General features: G+C 32.9%; 3 protein-coding genes and 3 long non-coding RNA genes across 6 annotated transcripts; 4 read left to right on the top strand and 2 right to left on the bottom strand.

Moving 5' to 3' along the window:
- Positions 1–1,259: 1,259 nt before the first annotated feature.
- Positions 1,260–14,919, top strand: LOC145736621 (nuclear RNA export factor 1-like). Its single transcript, XM_081991047.1, has 10 exons — positions 1,260–1,477; positions 3,274–3,533; positions 3,595–3,681; positions 3,743–4,180; positions 8,218–8,327; positions 9,483–9,519; positions 11,567–11,983; positions 12,042–12,215; positions 14,126–14,295; positions 14,380–14,919. Exons 1-10 carry the CDS (start codon positions 1,426–1,428, stop codon positions 14,477–14,479), a joined length of 1,845 nt encoding a protein of 614 aa, XP_081847173.1. The 5' UTR covers positions 1,260–1,425; the 3' UTR covers positions 14,480–14,919.
- LOC145736670 (uncharacterized) lies at positions 4,187–5,765 on the top strand. Its single transcript, XR_014180079.1, has 2 exons — positions 4,187–5,116; positions 5,173–5,765. It is a non-coding gene; the product is annotated as an uncharacterized LOC145736670 (long non-coding RNA).
- On the bottom strand, positions 12,900–13,852 carry LOC145736665 (uncharacterized). The gene is made up of 4 exons (XR_014180075.1): positions 13,728–13,852; positions 13,527–13,692; positions 13,056–13,247; positions 12,900–13,014 (listed from the first exon to the last, which is right to left on the bottom strand). It is a non-coding gene; the product is annotated as an uncharacterized LOC145736665 (long non-coding RNA).
- LOC145736687 (uncharacterized) lies at positions 13,239–13,870 on the top strand. Its single transcript, XR_014180084.1, has 2 exons — positions 13,239–13,470; positions 13,591–13,870. It is a non-coding gene; the product is annotated as an uncharacterized LOC145736687 (long non-coding RNA).
- Positions 14,888–15,563, bottom strand: LOC145736660 (uncharacterized). Its single transcript, XM_081991083.1, has 2 exons — positions 15,399–15,563; positions 14,888–15,343 (listed from the first exon to the last, which is right to left on the bottom strand). The coding sequence occupies exons 1-2, from the start codon at positions 15,467–15,469 to the stop codon at positions 14,953–14,955; spliced, it is 462 nt and encodes a 153-aa protein (XP_081847209.1). The 5' UTR covers positions 15,470–15,563; the 3' UTR covers positions 14,888–14,952.
- A 93-nt stretch (positions 15,564–15,656) lies between these two features.
- LOC145736630 (PAT complex subunit CCDC47) lies at positions 15,657–20,926 on the top strand. Its single transcript, XM_081991060.1, has 6 exons — positions 15,657–16,032; positions 17,925–18,132; positions 18,188–18,396; positions 18,450–18,845; positions 18,906–19,038; positions 20,395–20,926. Exons 1-6 carry the CDS (start codon positions 15,808–15,810, stop codon positions 20,631–20,633), a joined length of 1,410 nt encoding a protein of 469 aa, XP_081847186.1. The 5' UTR covers positions 15,657–15,807; the 3' UTR covers positions 20,634–20,926.
- The last annotated feature ends 679 nt before the right edge of the window (positions 20,927–21,605 follow it).

Below are 21,605 nucleotides of genomic sequence, written 5' to 3' on the forward strand. Positions count from 1 at the left end.
CAATTGTTTATGGTGCTCTCAAAAAAGTAAACCGATATTTTATTATGGCCGGTTATGAACCATTTCCTTAAGTTTAGGTTAATCAGGATATCACTATTAAATTAATATTTATTTACATAAAAATGGTAAGTATTATGATCTTTTTATGCGACCCCTGAATTGTACTGTCACTGAAATGATGTGTGATAGTTTGCTATAATTCGTTCATCTTAAAACAAGTGAAATTAAGTTAATTTAAGCTATCGACAAAATGTCAATTCTACATAACTTGTTATTCTGACCATATACATACAAACATGTACAAAGCTTATGGAAAACATGATAAATGATGAATGTATACTTATACATTATTGAGGTGAAACAGGTACCTATGAGGGCATATTCTATTTGAGTACAGGTTATTATTGAGTGTAGTGGACAAAAACTTATAATTTTAAATTGATTTTTTTGAAACCGTCTGATTTCCAGTTATTTTCAAGAAAACCGTATTTTGCAAATTTAAAGCTGTAAAGCTCTTTACTGGATATGGTTCAAAACCTGTAATTGATAGTTATTTTAAAAATTCCCAAACAGTGTACTGCTGACGCCATCTATGCGGACAACTAAACAAACAGGGTAATCCTTAAAAAGGTCACAACCTGGTTTGATCTTGCTTCTTTTACAGCCGTTAGATGGCACAGAAGTCGGAAAACTGTTATAATATACCTATATATTTTTTATTACTTTTATTACTTTTTGTATTCTGTAATACTTTTAGCTCAAACCTGAATTAAAATGCCCACACACCACAGACTACATTTTCACTAACTAAAATTATCAGAGGTATTAAGGAAAAAATGTACCATACATATACCATTGCCATCCATTGCTACTCCAAATGGTACCTTTTCAAATTGCACTCTTCGGTAAAATTTTACAATTGTACTGACTTGATGACGCTAAACGCTAAACTCAAACGCAAACAATTAATTTTTAAATCCATTTTAACAATTTGGTGAATACCGGTTTTTATACGACAAAAACAAAAGACGCATTTTGGCGTCAGTGTTTACTGGAGTGTTTACATTACCTGTCTCATTTTAACTCGTTCTGATGAAAAAAGATGGATTAAAACTTAGGTTATACTGCCGGCAAAATACGCTTAAAGTCGAACGAGTATGTCAAACGTCAACTTTTAACCTGTCTGCCATTAAAGTCAATATTACGTCAATGTCAATAATTTGATCAGTTTGACGGTGTTTGCGATTGTCCTTTCTTTCATGCATTCACTCTTCATACTTCAGTACTTCACTCTATCTATTTAAGTCGCAATTCCCAAAAAAAAAAAAATACAAACCACATTTTAATATCATTATTGTAAGGTGGTTAAGGGAAACTTGTGAAGCAACATTTCTTGGGGCAAGAGTTTTCATTTCTGGTATAAAAATGCCAAAACCCAATTTTATGAAACAAAATCGTCACAGTGGAGGGACAGGTGGTGAGTATCCATTTTCATTTCAAGGCTTTCAATGAAGTCCTAAGGTAGTTTGTACCTTTAGTTTTTACCACACGGTAGTCACTGGTAATTTGTTTATATGGTTTTCTTCCCTTAAAGGTTTAACCTCATGGTTTTTTTAAATACAGTAAGGCTTTTATAAGTTTAATAAAAATGCACTACCTAGGCTAGGTTAAACATTAATTAGTCTTTCTTACATCTATTTTTTATGCTTCAAAAAGAAGTTCAATACAGAGGAAAATACAGATTGTAAAAGTAGTTAGTTAAGCAGTGGTAACTTTTCCTTTTTAAGGAAATACTTGAGTCTACACATTAGACATGTTATGAATTTCGATGCAATACTGTAATTTCATATTCATTTCAAATAGATATCTAACATTTTCACACTTACACACTAGTGAAGCTTTTCACCATATCTAAATGTTTTAATAATCTAAAAAAGGGGTTGGGTCTGAGGCCTATTTTGGCAGATAAGTTAACCTGAGTTTTAAGCTGCAGTAACCCAGGTAGTAACATGAACTGTCTTGTTTTGTCAGAATGAGTTAAAGTAAAATACACACTGTAAACACTGACTCCAAAATAGGTCTCGGGTGAACTAAAAATAAACTTGTCCTAAACAAAGAAAAAACAAATGTCATTATCTTCAGAACTACAATCAACACCCCTAAACCAGAAACTTTTAAAATAAATGATACAAATGTCACTGTTACATTAGGAACTGTATCTGAAAGTGTTATTAGTCATATATGTTATTAGTGAATTTAGTCATATTTGCCTTAATCCAGAAGTTGATAATTACAAAGCTATTTCTGGTGACTGTTTTTTATTTAATTTTAATGGTTTGGTATAAAAACTATGATTAAAAACTGATTTTTAAATTTTCACTTTGCCGCCCTGTAGCTCTGTAATTATCAACTTTTGGATTAAGGCAAATATGGCTTAATCACTTTGTTTTGACCCCAGTTAACTGCGGCAGAGCGTTGTAAAGACCTTTCAGTGACACACCCTTCACCCTGTATAGTCATAGTGGTTATTGAAAGCAAAATTGCTTTGAAATGTAACTCCCAAAATGCTAATATATGTTTTCTGCTGTGTACGACAATAAAACATTTTTTAATATTCGGTGAGTCATTTGAAGCTTAATATCTCTGAAAGTAGGAAAGATATTTGATTGATGATTATCTTATATCTTCTTAGGAAATTGGAAGCCCCTTCCATTTTTTAAGAAAAATGATACAGGGTAGAAAACACAAGGTTATTTTTTGCATTTACTTTGATGTACAAAAAAAATCTCCAGGTCATAATTTTGTATAGTAGTCTTGAGAATAGTACTTATACAGAGGAATATGATGAGGAATGATAGAAATATTGAGTTATTGAATGTTCTCAAATAACTTTTTTTTTGCTGTATTACTCCATTGGTTACAGAATTTGCAAAAATATTAATTTTAGTATCAGAATTGAATGAACAAAATTATTTTGGTTACATGGTTTGAATTTAAACTAAACTTATTAACATTTTGTTAAAACCACTTAAGTGTTTTGAATGTAACGTTAGCTGTTTTATTTGTTACATTCAAAACATTTGATACCACTGTATCACATTGTTATGACCTCCTAATTTGCTGGATTTTCCACATTTTTGTACTAGCCTATTGAATGTAAGACCAATAAGAAATTAATGACATTGATTGAATATTGAAACTACTTCTAAAAGCTACACACAAAATTGATTGTTTTGCATCCAATAAACGTTCTTTTGCTTTTTTTTTATCCAGAATATTCAGGAAATGAATTTCGGGGAGGCGATCGTCGAGTCAACTTTAAACCGGGCGGCAACCGCCATGGTGGAAGATTCATCAAAGATAAAAACTGGTCAAAGGGAATTGCATCCCATTTGGAGGAGGAAGATATTGATATGAACGTTAGAGGCACGAATTTTAAGGGGAAAAAGGGAAATCGGAAAAGTGGTCAAGGACCTCCCGCTCCTATAGAAAGAAGGTTAATGCAAAACCCTACTGGTTGGTATAGAATTACGGTAAGTGTTTTTGATGTTTAATATTTTTTGTTTGCTGATGTTAATGGACTGCAATTTGTAGATTCCATATGGTAACAAATACGACAAAAATTATTTGTTAAAACTGCTTGTGGAAATGGTTGCGCCTTTGACATTTTGGCCGATTTGTGTAAGTTTGAATCTACTGATTGTTGGTATACCTCCATAAATTTCTTACAACAAATTTTTAGTGGTCAGCTTCAGGAAACACTATCACATTTTTTGTGGAGGACCGTAAAGTGGCCGAAAAACTTCTAGCATCAGATCGCAAAGTGCAGTTGCCGAACGGCTTTAAGTTAATACTGAAAGTTAATCCTGGAACACCAAACGTAGACATGACCAATGAAGTAAAGGAAAAAATTAAATTGGTCATGGCTAAAAGATATAATTTGGCCAATAAAGCATTGGATTTAACAAAGTTTCACTCCGATCCCGATTTGCAAGAGTATTTTTGCGCTTTGTTCAAGCCGATTGTGTTCGATACTGTCCTTAAAATAATCCAGGAGGAGAATATTCAAGACCTGGAAGCGTTGTGTTTGAACGAGAACAAACTTACAGTTTTTGGATTCCTTAAAAGGATTTCAAAGGATCTTCCCAATATTAAGATTTTACATTTGGCAAATAACAGGGTGAGTTTAAGTGGTTTTTAATGTTTTTATATGTTTTTTTTATTTTTAAATATGGTTCTACATGTATTGGGATCTGGATAACTAAAAGAGATGCACAATCAGTTAAACGAAAAAAGTTTTAGATAATTTTATGTGATGGTTATTTTTCGATTTCATATTCCGATATATTGTGCATTTTTCAGGATAATTGGAAAACCGTCGGAAATTGTGTTTTTATAATCTACTTACCCATAGCTTCTCAACCAAGTTAAAAGACTTTTTAAAAATGAAACTTTGATTTGCGTAAATTGTATCATATTTTGTTTACAAGAAGTTGATTATAAATTTGTAAATTCTTTATTTTATTTTTGCATTATACGAAAACGCTTCAATAGTTGTTTTGAAAGGAAACTTGTAAAGTGGAATTAATATTCTTGATGCGACTGTTTTTTTAGTAATTTTATACTAAAATCATCAGCTATCACAACCTCCTTATTTTACATTTTTGTAAGTTAAGTTCTAGTTGTTTGTAAAATATACCAGGTGTCCAAGAGCACCCTGGACATAGGAGATTAACATGGGAAAACGGTTTTGAATTTTTTGCCCCTGTACGGTTCATTTAATGGAAAAACGCTTTAGATAAAAGTTGTAGAGCACATTTTCGGCTATCTACTTGTAATTTTTTCAATACCGTAGATTTGACCATTAAGGCGAAAAACGGATCTAAAATTCGGAAATTTTAAATCTCCCGCCAAGCGGTCGTTAAGGAAAGTTTATATCCGGTCGTGCTACCAACCTTTCAAAATCATAACAAATCGTTGTCAGTCATTCTGTAATCAAAACATTCAAAACAAGTTTATTTAGTAATGATTTTGAGTTACTACCCACATACTGCGAAGAAAATACAAATAAATCATGATAAAAACACTTTATCAGTAGCCACAGCCCAAAAATCTGGTAAGTTGCATTCATAACCTCATTCAATGTCTCTACTAAACTTATTTCCTTTGTAGCAAAATTCTTAAAGAAAACACTGGTTTTGCTTGCAAATATTTAATGAGGATGACCGAATCACCTATCTCAAGCCTCTTCATAACACTACCAAACGATTTAAAGTGATGAAAACAGTGGACAATAAAGATCTTTGAAGACAAGTTTCCTACTGTACAGGGACAACAACAAAGGGGCCAAATACTTCCTTCAAAAGTGGTGTGATTTAGTTTCAATGTGCTTAACTTCATGGACTATCATCAGTATCTATCATCAGCGAGGGTCTTCACCAGTGTTGCAACTAAAACTTAAAATGATTCAGTGTTGATATCTGACTTAAATCTCAAAATTTGATGTGCCTGTGAAATGTGAATAATCTTAAACTGGCTATAAAACCTCTGAGAAACCCCTTCTAAGAAGAGAATATGGACTTACACAGTCAAATTATCAGTCAGGTGACAAAACTTTTTGTATATGGGTAGGTATTGTCGAAAAACCAACTTTTCAATTGAGCTATCTACATGAGCTGTTCTATTCTAGGTTTAGGTATTAACATTATAATTGTGTTCTTGTTTCCACACACTCAATTGTTCCAAATAAAACTTTGTACACTGAACGTTTGTATTAATTATTTATTCACAGTTCAAGGTACAGTATACATTTTCTTCAAGTGAAAAGTTTAGGTACAATAGGTGGCAAAGAAAACTGGTCTTACCACATAAACAGTGATTGTTCCACAGATTGAGTGTGAGTGGGTGAACCTGTCACCATACAAGCTATGCTAAAAACAACTTTGTCTTACTAACCTAAATGTTTGTTTGGATAATAGTGGAGTTCCAAATTAGCAAAGGTAGGTGAAATGTAGTGATTGAAAGTCTCTCTAAAGAGAAACAATTTGCTTCTAATTCAATACACCATGTCACAGGACATACCTTTACTAATCAAATGTGAACTCGAGTTACACATTACTTGCAAATAAACTATGTTTGGTTAGTAGACATTTTACAAGTATCCTTGTAGGTGAATGATATTCAAGTTAACTAATGGAGCTAATTAAATATCAGTACTTACCTTACCCTGTAGAGATGGGAAAAAACATTGACAATCAGTTATAAAAAATGCCTTTTTATTAACATCATACAATGTAAAACCACTTAAACACTATGGTTTGTTGATAACACTACAAAACAGAAGGATACAATAAAACTATCAGTCACATAGGTCACTAAATTGCACCACTTTTGAGGGAAGTATTTACCCTCTTTTGTGGTCCCTGTATAGCAAAGCAACTTATCTTCAAACATCTGCAGGCCTTCCTAGTCCATTGTTTTTATCACTTTAAATCGTTTGGTAGTGTTATGAAGAGGCTTGAGATAGGTGATTCGGTCATCCTCATTAAATATTTGCAAGCAAAACCAGTGTTTTCTTAAAGAATTTTGCTGCAAAGTAAATAAGTTTAGTAGAGACATTGAATGAGGTTATGAACGTAACTTACCAGATTTTTGGACTGTGGCTACTGATAAAGTGTTTTTATCATGATTTATTTGTATTTTCTTCGCAGTATGTGGGTAGTAACTCAAAATTATTACTAAATAAACTTGTTTTGAATGTTTTGATTACAGAATGACTGACAACGATTTGTTATGATTTTGAAAGGTTGGTAGCACGACCGGATATAAACTTTCCTTAACTACCGCTTGGCGGGAGATTTAAAATTTCCGAATTTCAGATCCGTTTTTCGTCTTAATGGTCGAATCTACGGTATTGAAAAAATTACAAGTAGATAGCCGAAAATGTGCTCTACAACTTTTATCTAAAGTGTTTTTCCATTAAATGAACCGTACAGGCGCAAAAAAATCAAAACCATTTTCCCATGTTAATCTCCTATGTCCAGGGTGCTCTTGGACACCTGGTATTTACATTCACTAAAAAAGTCTGGGTGTCCGAAAATGTTGCGCAAAAATTTCGATGAGTGATTCTGGAGTAAAAAAGTTTAGTTACAACCGAAGTTAGATTAGACTTAAAATTAGGCTTAACACCTGCAGCAAAAACAAGTGCCATATCTCCCTAACTCATAAATACAGTAAATGCCAGTCTTCTTGTTCTTGAGATGTTTACAAAGTTTACAGTTTCACTCACTGTCTCTAGACACCATGTAAGCTCTTATCAAACATGGTCCTTTTTCTGAAAAGTACTCAGATTATGTAACAGAAAATGTTGAACATATAGGGCGTCCCAATAAGCCGTGCATGCGGTTGCTTCTCGAAAACTATACATAGTATGGCTACGGACAATTTTTTTTATTAGTAAATGTGGCCAAGGGAAAATGCTGGAAATAATTTTCAGCTTTCTAAATCCACCGCTAAGGGGCATTTCAATACCACTGAAATGAAAAATGTCCAAAAACTCTGAAAATTTAAATGGAAAGTTATAGTAAAAATCTCATAAAAGTAATCCCCTATTCTCTACGAAGAATTTTCCTATTTAACTTTTTTTCTATCACTTCAAATAAATTGGTGGGAGTAGTCCAAAGTTTGCATTGAAAAAAGTGAAATATCTCGAAAACGGCTGGTCGTAGAAACTTAATTTTTGCGGCATTTTAAAGAGCATTTTCTGTCCTGTAGAGTGTCCCAAAACAATGTTCCATTTAGTTTTCGGCTTTTTCGATAGAGGGCGTTTTTACAAAAACTGCACTTTCATCTTAGATGACTCGAAAAAATCAAATGCAATGGTATAGCTTCCTATTACTTATTCCCGTGTCTCAAACAATATGAAAATCAATATTGTTTGAGACACGGGACGTTAATTAGGAATCGCCCAAAAACGTCTAGAGATATTGACCTAAACACAACTTTTTTATGATAATACAAAACCAAAAAAAACAATTGGTCAATTACTTTTGCATCCACTTCTTTCTCACCCTGTATAGTGCAGTTACAGTGCATTAAAGTAAAAGTTCAAAATGAACTTTCCCCATTTAAGTTATTTTGTTTAATAATTATTGAATTTCCAATACATGTAGAACCAATTTGGGACATACTCTAAGTTTTTATTCACAAAAAAAATAGATAAAGGACCTTATCCAATTGGACGCATTCATCGGGCTACCCATAGTGGATTTACTTTTGGATGGCAACCCTTTGTGTGACAAATTTAAGGAGCAAAGCACTTATATCAGGTACAATTTTCAGGTTTTTTAATTGACTAGAACGATGTGTAACATTTTGATGGAATTAAGTAACCTTTGACGACGGAGGAACTAATTTTTGGTTTTTGCTATTTGAAAGTTTTGAAGTGAAACGCTGGTTGTCGCTTATTAAAATCATTTATCGAGCGCACATACAACTTTTTTCTTAACAATTGGTCATCATTGTCTTAAACGTCTTTTGTATTGCATTTCTTACTTGTTTATCTCTTGTTTGATAGGATTTATCTTTAAGAAAAATATTCTTTACTTTGACTGTTTCTGCAGCTTTAAGATTAACAGTCCAAATTTCAAAACTCCTTAACTGCGTTCTTACTGAAAAAAAAAACAACTTAAAGAAGGTGCACTGGGTCAAGTTTCCAAATGTCTGACGCCATAACTTTGAAGTGATATTTTTGGTAGCCAAGTTAAAGCCTAAGCTTTTAGTAGACAGTTACAAAACGCATACAAACCGTCTAAGTCTCCCGACTTGGTTGACCCAACGGGTTTCCTACCCAGATGGTTTACACTTCGACACAAAAGTCTCCTTGTTAAGCCCCAAATCTGGGACTTTACCTTGGGAGTGAAGAACTTTGTCGTTGTTTAGTTGGACTGTCGAAATAAAGCGGTGGGCTTCAAAATTTAGACATTCGTTTAGCTTACTTAATTGGAAGAAGGCATGAAGAAACTTGGTGGCGGCAATCCACTCAAAAAAGAAAAGGAAATGAAATGAAAGGACGTGGTTATGTGAGCTTGTTTCGGTTCATCAGTTTAGCATTTTTATAAAAAAGCTGAAGAAACTTTATCATATTATTTTTATGTGACATCCTTCGAGAGTTAACCAAGTAGACTTAATTGACATTGTCTGCTTTTTTGACTGGGGGGAAAAAGTTGTGTAAACGTTAACTTACTAAGAGATTTGCAAGTGCGTGATAAAAATGGTATTTTCTACAACTAAGCGTTTCACTGTTGATCATAAACTGGACTAAATTAAAGAAAGTGGACGGTTCCTCTGTCTATTAGACTGAAATGTTTTGATGGGCATGCGCATAGATGTTTAGCCATTTCTATACGTTAAGCGAGTGTTGCAGGTCACTTTTTATGTATATCTTCGAGCCGTCCGCGGCTCGGTGTTTTCTCTGTCTACAGTGAAGTCCGGAAAAGGTTTCCCAAGTGCATGAAACTGGTAAGTTATTTGTTCATTCCTATTGACAAATTTGAAAATCAATGTCAGTTTATTCTTTAATTTGTTTATTTACAACCATATATGCAATGCTGTCATTACTAACGTCATTGAAGGTGAGAAAGTATCATATTACACACCTCTACTTCCTGCCCTCTAAAATGGTATGATTGTTAATTTTTTCTCATCAATTCTAGATGAACATATTGAGAAATATTATAATACTTATTTAATTGCAAACAATAAAAAACAACAATGATCTAAACTAAAACAAACTACTTACTAAAATTAATGGTTCAATTTGAATTATTGTAAGTGTTTATAGAAATATTTAGGCCAATACCTGCGTCTCCAACAGTTGTTTCTTTGGTCGACAAATTAATTTGCTGTTGAATGACTGAGGTTTGTGAACTACTTGCAAAAGCTTCAGAAGACGTGGCACGTTGGGACAGCATAGCGGCAGTTTTGGTTTAATTCTCCATTGAGCTATCCACATAACCTTCTGCTACAATACATCCTCCCATACATCTCTCCCATACATACATCTGCTAGATTTACATCCTCCCAGCTTTTTTAATTGGAGTACATTTGCATCACTGTTGGCAAGTAACGCAGCGGCGGTTCTTCTTAGAACGTGGCCTGTAAAGCCTTTCGAGTTCTCTAAATTCAAAAAAGTAGCAATTTTTTGGGAAAAGTTAGCTATTGTATTGTGCCCAATTGGTTGATTTCTTGCTATTCCTCCTCTAAGCTGAACAAAAAATCTATCGATTTCTATGTTTTTTTAATATTTTTCCTGGAAAATACGTTCGATTTCTTGGGCCTGAAGCCCACATTTTGGCGTTTTAGAAAGGCCAGCAGTTTCCCATGTTTCAAAATATCATTTTTTTCTTCAATTTCCAGGCCCACAAAGTGGACGGCTTCTTTTGTCTGGATTGTTCTCCAAAATATGCTAAGAGTTACACTTTCGGAACTGGTATTCTTCACCTTTTTTTCTTCGCACCACTTCCTATATAATTCAATAGCTTTTAGGTAGCGATGCTTACTTTTCTCTGGCAGCAAGCCGTGTGCTGCTGCGTCAGTAGCCTGTCGTATTTCTGGTGGGGTACAATCCATCAATTCTTCATGGGAGGACATTTTTCTCAATTTATTATTCGCGAACTGAATATCGATACGACTTTATCTGACATTTATTTATATTGGTGACAGTGACGTGCTTGATTATTCGGGGGTAATATCCCTAGTGCATTTAATTTTTCCGGAAAAATTCGGAACTCGTCTTCGACTCGGATGATTTTTAAAACCACTCTCGCTCATGCTATTTGTTAAAACAAATTACTTAGAAACGAGTATTCCAATTTTTCCACAGGAAAAATTAGATGCACGAGGGATATTTGGTAAGATTATTTCCTGAGTTAAATAAACATTTTATTTTAATTATAACAATAAGAACAATAATTAATAAGAACAATAACTTTCAAGCTAGAAAGGGTAACACTATTCTTTATGTTGCTGTGAGGAGTGTGCAATTTTTTCGAATTTTTTTCCGGAAAAACTGCTGACAGCTAAGTTGACAATTGTTAAGTGATTTTTCCACTTAAAATTTACATTTGTTATACTAATTCTTGATAGCAATTGGTCAAAATTGATAGGAGGGAAATAATCTGAGAAAAATGCCTGCTTGGTAATTTTTTGTTAAATTTAATATTTTAGGTATGTTCAGAACGAAACAGTGATTTATAAATTTTGATAGAAATATGATGGTTGTAAATAAAATAGTATACAAACCTCGATAGGAAGTTTAATTCCTGTCTCTATCTAATCTCTCGACATTAATGAAGTTTTTCCCACCTCGGTGTGTAATATACTCTTTTACTGTTTGAGGTGTGTAATCAATACGCTAGTCTGAATGTGAGCATTTTTCTGAAGATATTTCAGAAAACGTAAATCATTGGATCTCCTATTAAAGAGCAATTCGAAGCTGTAAAGTTTTATGATAGTTAAATATCAATTTAGGTTATTTGAGTACCGAATCAGTAAAGTTATGTTTTAGGATGGGATAGACCTGCCGCCACCGATAAGCTTCGACATCTCGGAAGAAGCCAATTTTCCTGACGAGCAAAAAACATTCCTTTGCGACACAAACGGAGAATTGGTCGTGCGTCATTTCTTGGAACAATATTTCTCGATTTACGATAGTAAAAATCGGCAACCACTGCTGAGCGCGTATCATTCTGAAGCCATGTTCTCCTTTACCATGGCATACCCTTACGGTTTAGGCAAGGACAAAAACGTCGCATGGTTAAACTGGTACCAAACCGATAATCGGAACATATTGCGAGTACAAGACGTCGAACGTAGATGCAAATTACTGAAACAAGGCCAACTTAGTGTAGTGTCTTTCTTGCAAGATATGCCCGAAACTAAGCACGACATTCACAGTTTTACTGTCGATCTGACGTTGTTTACGGTAATACGCGACTAGAGTGTATAGGGTTTAGTTAACTTAAAATCTTTTTAATTTTCAGCCTCAAATGATTTGCCTAACCGTTTCGGGGTTGTTTAAAGAGTTAAAGACTAGTCACAAAACACCCCCAACGAGATACTTCTTCAGAACGTTGGTGATTGTTCCTGCCGGCTCGGGATTTTGTATTGCTAACGAACAGTACCACGTTAGCAATGCTACTCCGGAACAAGCTAAAGTAAGTGTAGTTGTTTTTTTTTTCGTGTTTTCACTGACAGTAGGAGTTTGAACGTTAAATTTTGAGAAGTTTTACAACAGTGTATAAGTCGTATTCCCAAATGATCAATTATTTTTAAATCCAAAATGCCACTTCTAACCATGAACAAAAGAAAACATCCCTATTTAAAGCAAATTAAGCGCTATTTACAATATTACTAATTTTGACTTAAGTTTGTTCGGATTCTTTCGCTGAAACACAAATATTTTAATTTTTAGTCCACATTTTTTTAAATTTACAATGTTTTTCTCGTTATCAATGGGGAAATGGGGCGTTGTCAACGTTATAAATAACAAATCTAAATCATAGACTAAATGATAAGTATAGACAAACAGTGGCAGTGGAACTGAAAATAAATTTAAGTAAGCAGCGTGAGATGGCACCATTAAACGCATGTTCGCGTAATTTTAAAGCCCAGACGCAGCAATTCGGATCTTTTGACTGTGGAACAAGAAATTAAAATAACAGATTTTGTGTGTGTTTTCTTTAATTATTGTGTTTCACTTCGTTGTGTTTTTAGTTTAGTTATTTGTTATTAGTTTATTTGTAATATTTATCTAGGCTTATTTTATACTGAATACATTATGAATTCCATGTTTAATCTTAAAACGATCACGTGACCATTTGTACCTTAAAATGAGTCACGAGATTTAGAGTTTAAAACTAAAAAACTGTCACGTAATCTTTAAAATTAAATTTAATCATTGAAAATAGTCACGTGACCGGTCAAATAATATTTAGTCATTTACAGTCACGTGATCTACAGGGTTCCGTTTTGGCATTAAATAAGAGTCACGTGACCTTTAGGATTCCGGTTTGACGTGAACACGTTTTTAATTGAAAATGCATTATAAAGAGAGTAACTTGTGTGTCTTTAAAAATATCAGTTTAAAATTTTAAAGGAGCATGTGATCGTTTAAATAATATTTTGACATTCAAAACTGTCATGTGACATTAAAAAATTCATTTTTAATCTTAAAAGAGTCACGTGACCTTTAGGATCCGTTTTGAAGTTTTAAAAGAGTCACGTGGACTAAAAAAAATTAATTTGAGTATTGAAAGTCGCCACGTGACCATTTGCACATTAAAAGGAGTCACGTAATTTAAAAAATCTCAGTTCACACTGAAAAACGGTCACGTGACCCTTTAAACATTATTTCGCGATTTACAGTCCCATGACCTTTAGGATTTCGGTTTGACATTAAAAAAGAGTCAAGTCGATTATTTAAAACCGTTATGCGACTTTATGAACTGTAAAAAGAGTCACGTGACCTTTAAAAATATATTTTATTTTTGAAAATCGTCACGTGACCATTTGCACATTATAAGGAGTCAGGTGACTCTTCAAATAATACTTTGACATCTAAAACAGTCACGTGATTTTTAGGATTTCGTTTTGACGTTAAAATAATTGAAAATTGTCACGTGGCCATTTGCACTCTTCAACATGTCTTTAAAAATATCAGTTTAAACTGAAAAACGATTACGTGATCCTTCAAATGACATTTTGACATTTAAAACTGTCATGTGACATTATAAATCCCATTTTTAATCTTAAAAGAGTCACGTGACCTTCAGGATCTGTTTTGACGTTAAAAAAGTCACGCAATTTGAAATAGTCCAAATATAGAAATTGTCACGTGACGTTAAAAATGACATTTTAATCTTACAAATAGATACGTGATTTAGTGTATCAGTTTAAAACTAAAAAAGCGGTCACGTGACCTTCAGGATTCTGTTTTGACGTTAAAAAAGAGTCCTGTGACTTTTAAAAGAAGTAACTACAGTTCACAGTTCCACCACTGCCTAAAGTAGATATGGTGACTTGATGATCCAGAGGCTGTTTTTGTTATAACTCCTATGTTTTTCAGGAAGCTTTTAAAACGCCAGTTATAGCGTCGCCGGCGTCCGGAACTACAGCCCCTCCTTCAACTCCAGAGGCCTCTCCTTCACCTTTATTACAACTCAACAACAGTGCAAAAGAGGAACTGATTCAACAAATTGCACTCAAAACTGGAATGAATGTTGAGTGGTCAATTAAGTAAGTTTTGCTTTCTTTTTAATCCTTACAGTTTGTACTTAATGTATTTTATTCTCTCTAATTCTTAAAATTGTACTTGAATAGGTGCCTTGATGGTAATGATTGGGACTTTTCACGAGCTTGCGCCACCTTTGAGAATCTTCATAGTCAAGGATTAGTACCACCAGAAGCTTTCGTGAAATGAGAAGCTTTTGTTCATAATATTGATAAGGATAATAGTTTGTTAGGTTTGGTATTTGCAAACCTAAAGTTATAAATGGTTGTACATTTGAATGTATTTTTAATTGATTCAAGATTTCCTTTTTTAGACAACCATTTTTAGCTTTTACCTGTAAATATAATGTTTACCTGCAGAGTTAGAATATGTAATTGTGATAAGTTTATATGATGGGAGAGAAGTTTGTGTATATAAAAATCTGATTGAAATGTACAATATTTACGTTTTTTTAAATGTTTTATAAGACATAATTGGTTTTTTAGTTATTCCGGTTGTTGGTTATTTTACTCCTGATATCAAACTAATGTTGCAGATTGATTTTATCTACCAAGTTAAATTTTAATTCTACATGTCACTGAAGAAAAGTACCAACTGTTTTAAGTTTAATAAATATTTTTCTACACTTTTATTTTATTTAAATAAACCTTTCATACAAACACTTAAAACTCAGTCTTCCTCATTCTCTTCTTTTCCTCCTCAATTTCCTGGAGCCTTTGTACAATAGCTGTGGTGTCAAGTCCCTTGTCCAAGTTGTACTGTAGTGACATTTTCAATTGAACTTCTTCCAATCCCTCAATTCGACTATACAGACTTCTGCCTAGTTCTTTGTCTATATCGTTTTCTTCGCGCAACACGCAAAAATATATTAAAAATATAGTGAGGCTGCCCAGAATTACATATTGCTCGTACCACAGTCGAGGCTCTGAAACTCCAGACCTGGTTTCACTTGCTTTATAACTTTTTGCTGCACTCTGCGAAAATTTTATTGGTACATCTGTATAGTCTACAGGACCTGATTTTTGAGAAGCGTAGGTCCTTAATTTGGTATATCTACAAATTGATCAAATTAACATAAACCAATAAATGAAAAGTTTGCAAGACTTACTCTGGTAAGGGTATGGCAGGAAACCTAGAACATCTATTGTAAAAGTGTATAACATGTCTTATTTTAAACATTTTGTAGTATTCTTAATATAAAAATTTTTTTAAATTTTTGACTAGGATCCACAAATGTAGTAACCTTACTTTTTCTTCTTCATTGTTTATGATTTTGATTTCTTTCATAAATTAAAAGAGAGAAGAGGATGCACAAAACTCTGTCAGCTGTCTGTCAAATATTTGACATTTTTATGTAACTCTAACCAAAAAAAGTCAATAATTTACTACTAGTTAATTACATTTTATTTGATTAATCTTAAATCGAATTTAATAGTTTTCAAATCAACATTCCTATTTATTTTTCTAGTTTCTCATGTAAATAGGTATATTGTTAAGTAGTGCGCTTAAACAAAATCATGAATTTATGCAAGATATTTTGCATTTTACTTGTCTTCAGTTTGGCCTTGGTGAGTGGCCAAGATCTAGGGGATGATGATGAATTTGCTGAATTCGAAGACTTCGAAGAAAGCGATTCGAATTTTGTTGAAGAAGAAACAGCTTCCGAGACGCTGAGTAATGAACAGTTTACACCACCACCAAGTGAGAAGATTATGGTTGCTCAAGATGATCTTGATGATGAGGTCAGTTATGTATTTTTTTGTATTTATTTTTTTAGTCAATAGTCACATGTTTGTGAAGGTCACTTTGGCTCAACTGGATTGGTACTTTGTTACAAGTTTTTTTAGTTAAATCTCAACTAGCAATTCCCATGACCTAATTAAATAACACTGGGTTTGAATATGACGTGAATGATCACTAAATTTTCCCAAGATGCAAATAGATTAACTTTTCAAGTTATTCTTATTTTCTTTTAAGGTTGCACCTCAATAATTTACACATTGTTTTATACAGGGTGCCTGTTTTACAAGCTTCACCAGGGGGGAACTGGGGTTATTTGAAGAGATACAAGGAAGTTTAAATTGGGGCAAATTTGAGCAATTAGAAGTCAATTAAAATGCTGCTTTCAAAATTTAAAAATTCTTGGTGCTTCCAGATCCTTTTGGAAATTAGTGTTTATTTTTTTACTAATTTATTTGATAAGATAACTGAAAACAAAAGATACTTCACCAAAGCCACTTTTCTTCCTCTACTATGTGACAATATCAAATTTCAGTTCCAAGTTTGGGTAGTTATCAACCATTATCAACTTTGTTTCTTCTTATGGGCCCCATAATGGGTTTTTACATTTTTGAATGCTATTTTTTTTTCTGATTATGGTGATGTGTCATATGCATTGACATTCAAAAGAATGGACAGAATGGACTGGCCTTTGGCTCATCAAATTGACGCCAAGGCAGTGCCACAAAGACAGTGCCACAAAGACAGTGCCAGTGACAGTCACAGTCAGACAGAGTGTAAGGTTAGCCCTAAAGAAATGACTCTGATTATCACATGACTAACTGTTAAATATCCTTCTTTCCTCCTTACTCAAAAAAGTTATTTGGTGTAAAAGGTGTCGTAGATGGCGCCCCATTTTACAAGGGAAATAAGAGCAGATTTGAATTTTTTACAGCACAAAACCTCCCTTAGCGGAATTTTCTGACAATACACCAATTATTTAAAAAAAATTATTTTATTACTCTACCTCAGTTATTCACCTTAGAAAAGAAGTTTCAGAGTCCTTATAATGATGCCCCATAGGTCATTTGTTAGTTTTTTAATATTTTTGTGTTTATTTAATATTTATATAGGGTTTTGGTATTAAATTCTAAGAAATTTTTAGAATTTGAAGAAAAAAGCTTAGTCAAAAGGAACTTACCTAACATAACATTAGGTATCAAAACATTTTTATGATAAAGTTTAAATTAGTAAACACTGGAGAAGTTTCTGATGTTTTCTGCATTTTTTACAAAAACTTCAACTTGTTAAAAGTTTATTAATTGGCAAACAGTATACCTGTTATAAAATATGTATTAAGTAGTTTTCATTGGAAAATAATTTAGGAAATTTGATTTAAGAAAAATTAGGAATGTTTTTTATGGATGTGCCTTCTTATACTATGTAAATAGTGGTATTCTAATATCTAAGGTGCTAAGGTGAAGGTTTTTAACAGATTTTAAGCAAAAACCTCAAAAAATTCTTCTAGGTATAAACATGTTCTTTTAATGTTCTAAATTTTGAGGTATGGGGTGGCAATACTTAGAGAATAAAATTTGGTTTTATTAAAATAACAAAAGTTTTTTAGTAATTTTCAAAGAGATTAGGATAATAAACAATATTGACTGATATTAAAACCTATCCTATTTTAATGATAAAGAAAAACAGGTCCCCGATGTGCAACGGTCTAATTAGTGCCGCCTTTTGTATGTAATTTAGGTAACTTTGCCCCAATTTAAACATCATTATTGTATCTCTTCAAATAATTGAAATCTCGATAGGCTTCTAGAGTTTAAATATCTCAAAATTTGTATTATTTTCAGGTCATCAGAACACATAAAATTCTTACTCTGTTAGTTTGCCCTTTTTATTTTAGGTGGAAATAGAAACAGACTCGGAATTTGAACATTTCCAAGATGCGGACGAATTTGAAGGTTTTGAAGAAAAAGAAGAAAAACCAATAGCCGAACCCAAAATTACTATAGCTAAGGTTCCAATTAACCTTATGTTTAACTGGGAAAGTTACTATTTGGAAATTTTAATGATAGCTGGTCTTGTAGTGTACTTTGCAAACTACCTCTTAGGTTTGCTTTCTGGTATTTTATATTTGCTGATCATATAAATTGTGTTTTTTTGTAGGAAGAAGTAAAAACGCCAAAATTGCTAATGCTTGGTTTCAAGTTCACAGGCAATTATTAGAAGAAAACTTTGTCTTGGTTGGTGATGATGGAGCTAAAGAAATTAATGATGATGTCACTTTAGTAAAAGAGAGTGACAGTGTTTTCTTGCTTTGGTGCAGTGGGCGCACTTGTTGTGAGGGAATGCTGGTTGAATTAAGGCTTATCAAGGTTTGTACATTTTACTTAACCCAAATTAAGGTTTAAAAACAGTTGCATTTTAGCGTCATGACTTAGTAGGTCTGATAGCTAATCTAATCAAACCCAGTCTAGACCAAGTACACGTAACAGTGCGCATGAACAAAGAAGATATGGATTCCTTCATATTTGCAATCGCTACTAAGAAAACGGCTTCACAAATGACCAAAGATTTACAGGATGTTAGCGTTTATTGTCCTGAAAGAAAGAGTGGGGAGAAATTCAATATTCCCACTAACTTCCAAATTATGTCGGAAATTGGTGAAGCAACTTCCGCCATGTTAGATGCTAAAATAAGTGCTGTGCTGAACAAATACGCTGACTATGTTGATTATATTCATTTTTCTGATCAATTTTCTGGTCAGAAATTGACTGAGGAAACTAACTCTAATGCTGTGAACAAATTACCTGAAGTAGATAAGGTTTGTTTGCTTATATCAGATTTTATGGTCTTTATTTTAACAGCGCAAGGTATTTTTTAGGTACTTAGATTTGGGTTTAATTTACCTTTAAAAGGGGTGCCTCTAGAAGAGCTTCTAATAAGACTGAAACCCTTGTTGAGCATGGTGTTTTATTCCATGGATAAAGTTAAGCGTTATCGGTTATCAAAAGAAGGTAAGATCATTAATGAAATCTGTATGAAAACTTTAGGAACTTTAAAAAAAAAAGATTTGCTGCAGCAAAGTATGCAGGGGTTACTGAAGATATTGTATTGTGGCATCTGTCAAAACCAACACTTTACACTCTCTTTTATTAGAAACACAACTGACAATAACTGTCTGACATAAAATCTGACAGCATATCTCTCAAATCACATTTACAAAGACTGATGACTGACTAGCTTTCACTTAGCTGCTTATTATAAATCAATGGTCTCAATGGAATGAGAGAAAATGGACTCATCAGAATGTCTGATTGATAATGTATCGTTTTATTCACCAAACCACCACTTATGTATATTTTGTTTGTTTGTTTTGTTTCCTAGAACTAGGAAAACAAAAAGAATAGTTCTCACTTATTATGGGATTCCCTAAGTGTATAGTTTTGAAATAAAAAAAGTAAATAAATATTTAAATAGAAATTGAAGTAAAATAGGCACAATAACAATGAAAAAATCCGAGGAAAAACCCATGTTGGGTGCCAAAATGTAAATGATATTTTGTAAAAATAAAACACATTAGGCCCCAGAACTGAATTATCTTCGTAAATAACAAAAACCAAATTTTTATCGGTTTTTTGAACCACTCAAGTTGAACGCCAACATTTTTTTTATGTAAAGTTTAGAATCACTTTTTAAATAACCTTATGCCCGATTTATACCTTCAAATTAAAATAAACTTAAATTACATGTAAAATTAAATGAAAATTAATGTGGTTTTATACTTTTCTTTTTTTTTATATGCTAAATTAAATGACATATTCTAACCTAAAGAGGTTGAAAGATTCATGATTTCATTCATGAAAAAGTTCAGCTATAAATAATCAATTGTAAAAGTAAAAATAATGGATGAAGTTTTCTAGTCGGAATTGGTGTATACTTGACAAAACGATAGAAAAGAAATTGGAGTAAGACTGATGAACAGGGAATGAAGGAAAAAACAAATAAAGTTTCACATTTTATGACAATTTTATTCTCAATTAATATTAATAATCACTCGAGCTTTGATTTCCAAAATTAATTGAATATCCCAAAATCAAACCAACAAATAAGTTAAACAACCTCTTCTTCATATTTTCACAAAATTGTTTACATCAGCAATAAGACAATAATTAGCCAGGCGTTTTCAGGAAGGAATGAACTTTACTTCTTGTCAGTGTAACAGTATTCAGTTGTTGATAGAGAATTTCTACTTAATGGTCTGAAGTCAAATTTGAAATTACCCTTCTGTTCTAACTAATATTTTCAAAACTTATAAATACACTTTGGTAAATCTGACCAATCCACGTAATTATTCTTAATCCAATTTTTAGGCAAGTTTAAGGCAGACAAAAATCGTCAAAAAGTGGAAGAAGCGTTTTTAAAATCGACGCACCAAGCTCGTGCCGAGGCTGCAGCAGCCAAACGCGAAGAAAAGAAACGCCAAGAAAAGGAACGAATAATGGCTGAAGAAGATCCAGAAAAACAAAGACGCTGGGAAGTCAAAGAGGAGAAACGCCAAGCAAAAAAACGGGCTCCCAGAATGAAACAGTTGAAAGTGAAAGCTTTGTAAGATTGTTTAAATCGTGATAAGTGTTTTGTATTAGGAAACTTATAGAATAAAGCATTTTGTTGTTTTAGGCTATTATGTGGTGAAAGTATTTGTTACAAAGTTTGTACTTGTTTTGAATCAGATTTTTAGCAGCTGGAAAATTTCTGCAGGCTTTTCAGAATAATAATAAACTTACTTAATATTTTTTTTTATATTTCAACTTTTAGGATATAGCATCTATAGCTAAGTGAACAAAACAGTAATTGAAAAACTTTGGAATACTATGAACATGTTAAATAAATTATATAAAACTAGCTAACTTATTTTTTTACATCACTGGCTTCAGAACATAATTTTTCAAAATATAAATCATCCAACACCTGGTTCCAATAGACATCATTGAACTGGGAGTCATCAGGAAATCTGCATGAATCACCTTCCTTCCAAGATTCCCCTGAGTCAAAATTAATGACACTTTTAACCAGATCATCAATTTCTTCACTTTCTAGAAAACTGTCTGAAAAATACTCTGTTTCATTAGTCATTTCCCTATTTTCTAATGGCAGTGCAGTTCTTAGTGTTAGCATAATAGTCTGGAATGGGTGATATTTAACTTCAAGGGGTTGAGAAAATCTGACAACAATGTATGGCATCTCCTCATCAAATGCCAGCATCCCAAATGCAATAATATGTTTGCCTTCCCCAGGTTTTACTAGACAATCTTTTACAATAATCTTGATTTTTATTTTGTTAGTCTTATCTTTCAGAGCATACAAAAAATGTGAATTGGAAGAGTTGTGAAACTTTACAGTCCCAGCTAATTGCATGTTACAATTTTTAGGTGTACTCTCTGGCCTAAATTTCAGTATTTCTTCAATCAAATAAAATACATGTGTCTTATGTGGATTTTTGGAGTGTGTAGTGTAAATTGGTTCAGCTAAAGGAAGGTGAGTTGGTTCTGACTTTTCCTCTTTCTTCCCATTTGATTGTGCA

The sequence above is a fragment of the Ips typographus genome, linkage group LG1 (assembly GCF_016097725.1).
Source record: "Ips typographus isolate SLU linkage group LG1, UJ_Ityp_2.0, whole genome shotgun sequence".
Taxonomy (NCBI): domain Eukaryota; kingdom Metazoa; phylum Arthropoda; class Insecta; order Coleoptera; family Curculionidae; genus Ips; species Ips typographus.